This window comes from Maniola jurtina, chromosome W (assembly GCF_905333055.1).
Source record: "Maniola jurtina chromosome W, ilManJurt1.1, whole genome shotgun sequence".
Taxonomy (NCBI): Eukaryota; Metazoa; Arthropoda; class Insecta; order Lepidoptera; family Nymphalidae; genus Maniola; species Maniola jurtina.
The window spans coordinates 1,576,828-1,585,976 of record NC_060057.1 but is presented as its reverse complement, the minus strand read 5'-3'; the positions used below and the strand labels follow the sequence as shown (position 1 = coordinate 1,585,976).

The following is a 9,149-nucleotide window of genomic DNA, read 5'->3' as shown; positions in this document are numbered from 1 at the left end:
GCCAACTAGAAATCGTAATAAGCTCGCAACTCCTACGCTCCGCCTCAGAAAAGTGGGAAAGTCATTTGTGGGAATGAGTGTAATATTTTATAATAAAATTCCACAGTCAATATTAGACTTGCCTTTACCAAAGTTTAAAAAATCCATTAAAAGTATGCTCCTGGCAAAAGCATATTACACAATCGAAGATTATGTAAATGATAAAAAAGCATGGATTTGACTCGCTCCAGCAATGCGCGGGTCTGCAATTGCTTGTATAGTATAGAATATTATTGTAAATTGCACAATTGAAAAGAGCAACCGCCGAGTTTCTTGCTGGTTCTTCTCGGTAGGAACGGCATTCCGAACCAGTGGTAAATTATTTGACGATTCAAAAGCACTTGTAAAAGTTTTGTAACGTGGTGAAGCAGTCGATGGTTCGTCGGCTACTCCGCCACGTACATTGATTAGGATTTACCCTATCGAGGTTTCGGGGAACGGGGGTGTCGAGGAATAAAACCCGGATTACTATCTAACGGGCTTATTTATTTACAACCTTAACCTATCTTGATACAGGCTAGTTTTATCTACACTAGTTATCGAACACGCGGGTATATCGGCGCGGCGATCCGAAATGCTACCGTACGGAACCTACCACCCTTCTTGCGGTGCGGAACTCTAACGAGTCGCGGGACTCTAATCAACGGACGACCGAGGGTGGATGTCGCGCGCGCGAGGGGAGAGACGGCGGAGCTGGTTACGGGGCAACGGGTTGCCGCGTACTCCAACACCTCCAGCGTCTATCCTGTGGTTGCGTCTGCCCGAGTTCCCGCGAGCCGACACAGTGTCCACAGAACGACTGACTGCAGTCGGCGGCCGCGGGCGTTATATACCCGCCCGCGGGTGTCGGTCGGCGGGAGGGCAGCGCGGTGTCGTCGACGGATCACGCATTCGCGGCGTGACTGGAATTTTCCATCATATCTATCGGTGCGGGTACTTCGTGCTTGCTTCGCTACAGGCGGATCATGCATTCGCTGTGTGGCTGGAATTTTCCATCATATCTCGTCGGTGCGGGTACTTCGTGCTTGCTTCGCTACAGGCGGATCATGCATTCGCTGTGTGGCTGGAATTTTCCATCATATCTCGTCGGTGCGGGTACTTCGTGCTTGCTTCGCTACAGGCGGATCATGCATTCGCTGTGTGGCTGGAATTTTCCATCATATCTCGTCGGTGCGGGTACTTCGTGCTTGCTTCGCTACAGTTTATTTGAATAAAAATCTATTCTATTCTATTCTATTCTAAGAAAATAGTCAAAATAATGAGTTTGACATGAGTTACTCACTAATTAGTTGATACTATAACTAATTTCTTAACTGGACCCTTTCAAGTAAATATTTTTATATAAACCTGTAAGCATGATACTGCCATTGGCGCAATTAAAGTGCCAAGCCTACTTTGTCGTATTATTTTACAAATTGCGAAATCCAAATTAAATTTGAATTTCGCGGGCAGACTCGTGTCATCAAAGGCGATTCAATTACGATTCCGAAAGGTCGGAACTTCCAATTAATTTTACACCTTCAAATCCGATGTCGGCTCCGATAAATTTTAATCGGAAGTTATATCGGAGGTTGAATATGATGATGCTGCTTAACTTCACTACCAGGGGGTAGATAGGTACTGTTGATTTTAGATTCAATTTTCGATTCGATTTTTTCTTATTTTTAACACCCAGGTATACACCTATCTGTATATTTTTTTTAAACTGATAATAATAAGAATATAATTCATGAATTATGTGTGTAATTTTATTTTCTCACATCACTCTTCTCTCTCCGACTCCGATTCCGGTTCCGACTCCGGTTCCGGTTCCGACTGATATGATTAAAAACTCCGGGCTCCGGCTCCGAATTCAGTTCCGATTTAACCACTTCCATAACAATAGCATCCCTGGTGGTATATTCCTCTATTACTATACTTTATTACTCTATGCCTTGCTCTTTCTTGATAATTGTTTGTCTGTGAGTGTTTTTGTGGTTTTTGTCTTGGAATAAAAATTATTATTTTAGATTTTAATTTTGGCTAATAATGACTATATTTGTGCCGTGTGCTAATAAAAATAAATGAATCGGGACTATTTTAAAATATGTAATAAAATGTAGTTAAGTGATATCAGGTTTGACTGGCTAAACGTGTAGGTACTTAATTTCTTCATATTTATAATCTTTCCTTCAATAATATTGTAATCTGTTTATGAAAACGTATAGAATGGCCTGCTCTACTTCGGAGATGCAGGATAGGGTAAAATTGTATAAGTTCACGAAGATTTTGACTTTGAAAGTGGCACAGATTGTAGTGCAAAGCAGGCAAGGGAAGAAAATTGGCCATGATATTAATAAAGGGAGCGACGAAGGCCCGCCCGCATCTCTTCACACTTTGCAGTGGGTAAGATTCCTTTATTCTAGTTCAGGACAGGAAACATGTAACGAAACGTCGAGGCTTCAGTTACACTGGCAGCCATCAAATGTTACCCACATTTGACGCTAGATAGGCTATGAAACGACTAGGTATCTTTGACTTCACGTTACCCTTATACATGTCACACGTAGATTCAGGATCAAAGCTGAGAGTTTCCACACTCTAGTTCACTCTGGGAGCATTGTGTAGACGAAGTATACATAACTCTAATGCTTTGTCCTATGGGCAATAGATGCCATGGCCCTGCGGCGACATAAGTTTAATTTTCGTTATTGTCGTGACAGACACAACATACACACCGACAGACAGACAGCGAAGTGACCCCATAAGTGTACCTTTTTTCCTTTTGAGGTATGGGACCCCAACAAGTGTTTTGGTTTGTTTCAGTTCAACCTATCAATACCTGACATGGCAGAAGTGAACAGTGATACAAAACGAGTGCTGAACGGAGAGGTGGTTGAAGCGCTTAGCAACGTACTGTGCATCGAGATAGTTCTACGAACAAATGACGGCGATGAGATGGTCCTAGAAGTGTGGACGGTTAGACTCACCCCGAGTAACTCTTCCGAAAGTGTCACCTCAGTCTCCAATATATACTACAGAATGAGCATCATGCTTAAGTCTACGTTGAGCATATCTAGGATAACACCAGCTTATAAGCTGTCAAGATTACAAAATAGAGAGTCATATCAAATATCCTATAAAATTTATGGAGGACATCCTAACCTAGAATTTTTAGGTGAGTGTTTTTAAATTAATTTATCACGTTCAGCATCACTTCATCCTTAAATGCAATAAGTTGTTTTGGGTTCTTTTCAACAAATTGAAGTCTCTTTTTAATTTTGTTTTTCCTGTTATAGTTTTAAATCAAAATGTTACTAATGACAACAGGGTCTTCAGCCAAACGATTGGTAAACGGGGTATCCTGGTATCTGGAGACCTGGCTTTCTTACCTGGGTGAAGTGTAGGGCAACTTTGTACCCTGGTGAAGAGCTTTTAGCCAGGATTTCACCGGCTAAGGCCCCCTTCATCTTGGCTTATAGCCCATAGCCTGACTAGAAATATAAAAAGCTTACTCCGAGCGTGCCACTAGTATATGGTCTGTGATCACTAAGTACTTATATTAATATGGTTTTGTATAAATTAGTTCCACAGGTTTTCTGTAATATGGCGAGATATTTTATTTTTCTGGTCAGGCTTTAAAGAATTGCACTTCAAAAGTATTTATCCCTATAAAAAATCTCTACCAATGGTGCTTGGCAGTGAAAACGGTCCCTTATTAAGGTTTATCTTTCAGGGGAGAACTCTAAATCTATAAAAGTGAGTGAACTCCACACTCCAATAGGGACTATTCAGATTGAAGTGGCATACAGGACAAAAATGAACATACTACCAGAAGACCACAAGCCAATGGAGAAGAATGTTCTACAGACTAGCAACAATATTATGATAAAGAGTGATCATTTTCCCAAGGAAAGTCCAAGGTACATAATGACTGTGAACTGGCAACATATCTTATCTCTGTTTAACGAAAACACTGTGCTGTTTCTTACATTGGACACTTTGCATTTTTACAGTTCAAGACAGCTTAGAACAAAAATTTGAAAATCACATAATATGTGAGCGTGTTTGCTTTATAAAATTGTTATATAATTGTCTTCTTTAACAATAACCTCCTTTGGTGTAAGACTTATTAATATAGCTAACCTTCACCTGTTAGACAGTAACTTAGTTTGATTTGTAGGAAAAAGCTGAAGGAAAAGAAGGCATTGGATCTATCAAAGCCATTAACTGCAGGAGCTTTTGTGGACTGCATCCAAATACAGGAACTGCATGACACACTGAGCGAACAGATTCCCCCTGAGCCGCCCATGATGTGGCTGCTTGCGGAAAAGGACAAGCTGGAAAAGGTTTGTATCTAAATATATAAAAGAAAAAACTGACTGACATTTTTTATTTATTTATGGACTAGCACTTGGGTGCAATTAGACCTGCTGGCAAGTGATGATGCAGCCTAAGCTGGAGCGTGCTTGTCTAGAAGATGCCTAATCACTCTTGACTTAGAGGTATCCATATTAAAATTGGAGAGGAAAACTGATGCTGGGTTGAGGTACAGAACCTGTAAAAATAATAAATTTGTAATGCTTAACAGAAAATGCAGCGGTTGTCGATGGGAGAGTCAAGCGAGGCAAGCATGAGTGAACAAGCGTGTTGTTCGACCGCCGCCAGTCGCGCCATAGACGTGCCACAGTCCAGCGACAAGCACGACAGCCTGATGGTACGTCTTATACATTCCATTTCATCACAAAACATTCATGATTAGTTGGTAACTCAAAATACTTAACGCCCACAGAGATTGATGTCTCTCTCATTTGTATGGCATTACGTAACCGAGAGCGCGCTATGCTAATTTCTCTGATTGGTTAGTGACTCAAAACGATTGGCTAACGCCCACTGATTTTATGTCTTTTTCATTTGTATTGGATTACGTAACAGAGAGAGCCCTATACTTCTCTCTGCGGATAGGGTAAAGACACTTCCACACTCTTATTGTTGTGTCGTCGTGTTCAGGAGTTCCCGTTCGCGGACGGCAGCCCGATCGCCGAGCTCGCGAATTTCTACCGCGAGTGCATGCAAGCGCGGTCCGCCGCCAGCGGCGACTGGGCGAGTACCGCCGCGCCGGTGGATCGCGCGACCGTCGCCGCGCAGTTGCGCAAGTGCGAGGAGGCGGTGCCCGAGTTCGACAGCCTGGTCGCGGCGCTGTGCGGCGACACGGAGGACCGCTGATCCACGACTTCTGAAGCTGCGTATACACTGATGAAAGGTAACATGCTATGTAACATGGAAGGAGCATCAGTGTACACCTACAGTGAACCGAACGTGTACTTGCTCGCATCTGTTCCCGGCGTGCGCGCGAACGTAGCGTCAGTCTGCTGAGAACACGCGAAGAGAACGGAGCGTGACGATTAATTGCTGTCGACGATTGTCAGTGCTACATTATCTTGTTAGAAGGAAAAGCCATACATTATTTGTATGTTAGGAGTTTCCCTGAGGGATGAGATCCGAAATGAGGAGATCCGCAGGAGAACCAAGGTCACTGACATAGCCCAAACTATTAGCAAGCTGAAGTGGCAGTGGGCAGGCCATGCCTGTCGTAGAGGTGATGGCCGTTGGAGCCGGAAAGTCCTTGAGTGGAGACCGCGTTTAAGCAAACATAGACACCCTCCAGCACGATGGACCGACGATATAAAGCGGCTGGCGGGAAGTGGCTGGATGAGGAAGGCTGAGGACCGGGTGTGGTGGCGCTCTATAGGGAAGGCCTATGTCCAACAGTGAAGGTCCACAGGTTGATGATGATGATTTGTATGGCTTTTTCTTTACTCCTTGGTCCGCAGCTGTGTCCATACCTGGTTCAGTTCGTGTTGGCGCGCGTCTCATCACGACCCCTCGACATTGGCGCTCTGAGCACACTGCGTGCCTCTTTGTGTTCGTTCAAAAACTGACGAATCGCGGATCGCTCTGAAATGCTCGTAGCGAGCGCATGAAATGTTCGCGCGTGCAAGATGTCCAGACTATGAGAATTTGTCACAGAGTGCACTGTAAACTGCACTAATGTGGACGTCAAATTCTTTCATTTCATGTTATATTGCATGTTACCTTGCGTCAGTCTATACGCAACATAACGGGGTGTGCGTTCCCCGATTTACATATCTATCGCTACTACTTAAAGTAAGTCGTCAGCAACATTCTAATTTTACAGGAGAGCAAAGATAAATTATGTATCTATTATTATTTTAATTAAATCGTAAACAGCTCAGCTTGTATAGATGTTCTATTTCACGCAGTCTCCCTCAACCTATGGGGCAGTGGTCGTGTCGGAAGTGGTCGAATTGGAAAGAAGTGGTCATAACGAATCGAAACGGTGTCTGAAGACCAAAGCCTTTGAACAGTGTGTTGACAATGATGATATATGGATCCGATCAACCGAGACATGGCAGCTAATTATGGGCTTCATAAGAAAGCTTAGTTGGCGTTGGAAAAAACTATGCTTGGAGTTTGTCTACTTACTTCCTCAAATCAATAATGAGGAAGTCCACAGGAGAACCTGAGTAACCGACATAGCTCAACTAGTTTCGAAGCTGAAATGTCAATGCGCAAACCGTTGGACATTGGAGTCCCAATTCCCAAGGTACTAGAATGGCGAATTCGCCCGGAAAGCGCAGCGCAGAAGACCTCCACTGGTTGGACAGACGACATCAAAGGAGTCGCAGGGAGATACTGGATTCAGGCGGCGCAAAACCGTGGCGTGTGGGAGTCCCTACAAGAGAACAATATCCAGCTGTGGATGTCTGTCAGCTGATAGTGAGGATGATGATCATGGCAAGGCCACAATCAATCAGTATAAAGATAGATTGCTAATGGTGACGAAATTACCCACAAAGTCTTGCGTTGTATACGATCCATCAAATGGTAAGAGAATAAGTAAGAAATTGCTTCCAGAATTGATATGATGACTTTAATAAAAAGATTTACAGGGTCGATGACATGTCATGGAAGGATGGTCCAAGCTGTTATAGTCTCATTTCACATTTGGGCCGTAGAGATATGGCGAAATGACGCTAAACACCCAAATCTCGGACACCAAGAAGCCCTTGCTGATTGCTCGTCACAAAGCTCGCGACATCTGGAAAGATTGGCTGCTGAACTTTGGTCGACGGTTAACTCAGACAAAAGATCTACTACTTCCTTTGTTTGCGTCAACCGCCGATTAAATTCGGCAATTCCATGAAACTACTGTTATAGTGAGTTAGTTCGTTTCAAAGGAACGCAACATCTCTGAAGGCAACATCAAGTATCCAGCTGGGGATTCCCCTGCTGAAGAATCCCCGGCTGGATATTTGATTTTGCTTTGGAATTATCCAAGGCGACATTAAGGCCACCTATTAAGGTGGCAACATGAAGTACCCTGCTGAAACCAATGAAAGCTAGAGAAGGGAATATTATGAGATCACCTTGCGTGAATACTCTCTGGAATTTGATAACGCCCGAGCGTCAATGAAGAGACACGGAGAGTTTCGGTGTCTTGATCGTGAACACGGTCGTGGCCAGTTTCCACGATTGAGTCGCTTTCAGAATGAAGAACCTGACCGATAGCCTTCTGGACTACACATTGGGCAACAATGTGATTGCAACAAAAAATCCACATTGGTAGATTTTTCTAGCGATCACATTCTTGATTTGAAGAATTTTTCCAATATGATAAAAATTGATTTTAACATTCTTTTTTAACAAATTTTATTAGGGTGCCTATATTCGTTTGGTTTTTTGGAATAGTTATTACCCGTACTAAGTTTAATTGTATTATTCCCTGTATTTCAATATATTTTTTATACATAGTAAACTCAACTGTCTACTATATTAGTACGCCGATATGGCTAATGTGCGTTAGATGCGCTATGTTCCTTAGATTTAGATTAGATTTTAGTAAGGAACATAGTGTGTAAGTACACACATTATGCAAAAAAGAATTGCATTCTATTGCACGAAGATTGCTTGCATCAGCTATAGATAGAGTCAAGTGAATTTCCTCGGAGGAGGCTTTTGTCCAAAGGGGGTCCATACAAAATAACTACGAGTACTTAACACTATAATATACCTACCTATCTAACCATAATTTAATTTGTAATATGAACTTACTAATCAACAACCTGTAATAACTTTCTATGGCATTAAATAAAGCCTTATTTATTAAATAAAAGTATAATGTGTGGGGCTGCACATGTGATTAATTAGCTTACCAGAAGTGTCAATTTAATAATAGGTTAAAGATATATATTGCGGACAATATTGTATAGGTAGAACTGTAAATTACACAAAATTGCATTAGTTAATAAGTAAGACAAAATTATTGTAAATAAGTAATTACGTAGACATAGTGTTAATATTATAGTAAAATTAAAATAGTATCACACGCGTCTGTGTTGGTACAGAAATGTAAGTATATAATCTTAATGTAAGTGCGCAGTATGTTCACTGTTTGAGAATAAATTTCTGTAAACTGATTTAACGGAAGACTTTGTGGGTAATTTCGTCACCATTAGCAGTCTGTTTTCATACCGATTGATTGTGGCATTGCCATCATCATCATCCTCACATCAGCTGACAGACATCCACAGCTAGATATTGATTTCTTGTAGAGACTTCCACACGCCACGGTTTTGCGCCGCCTGATTCCAGTGGCTCCCTGCCAGTCTTTTGATGTCGTCTGTTCAAATAGTGGAGGTCTTCCAACGCTGCAGTTTCCGGGCGAGGTCGCCATTCTAGTACCTTGTGTAAGGTTATTTTTAAAAATTGATTTGAGTTGTCAAAAATAATATAAAATTATTAATTTATCTAATGCAGGTTGTTTGATACGAGTAAAATCGATATTTCGCTCATTCGATGTCATACAATCTGTTGCTAGGAGGCCAACAAGATTGAACTTGCATAAATACGGGTGTTTCGAAGGTTTTAGTTTAGTCTCCTTCTGAGATTCGGAGCGATATCGCATATTTTCGGTATTTTGGATTGTGAACTGAATAATTAGATGTTGTGATAGCAATCACGCTCTAATTAAATAATTTATTTTGGCATTAGTTTTTTTAGATTAAAACTCTCGGATAACCTTACACATTAAACTTGTGTTTTTTTGT

At 41.8% G+C, this 9,149-nt stretch overlaps 1 protein-coding gene across 1 annotated transcript; it reads left to right on the top strand.

Moving 5' to 3' along the window:
• Positions 1–1,990: 1,990 nt before the first annotated feature.
• On the top strand, positions 1,991–5,591 carry LOC123879962 (autophagy-related protein 13 homolog). The gene is made up of 6 exons (XM_045927818.1): positions 1,991–2,424; positions 2,845–3,196; positions 3,755–3,941; positions 4,202–4,367; positions 4,610–4,735; positions 5,029–5,591. The coding sequence occupies exons 1-6, from the start codon at positions 2,233–2,235 to the stop codon at positions 5,242–5,244; spliced, it is 1,239 nt and encodes a 412-aa protein (XP_045783774.1). The 5' UTR covers positions 1,991–2,232; the 3' UTR covers positions 5,245–5,591.
• Positions 5,592–9,149: the final 3,558 nt, after the last annotated feature.

Coding starts and splice junctions, on each gene's coding strand:
- LOC123879962 (XM_045927818.1), top strand. CDS start 2,233: ATGAAAACGTATAGAATGGCCTGCTCTACTTCGGAGATGCAGGATAGG. Junction 2,425..2,844: donor CTCTTCACACTTTGCAGTGG/GTAAGATTCCTT, acceptor GGTTTGTTTCAG/TTCAACCTATCAATACCTGA. Junction 4,368..4,609: donor AAAAGGACAAGCTGGAAAAG/GTTTGTATCTAA, acceptor AATGCTTAACAG/AAAATGCAGCGGTTGTCGAT.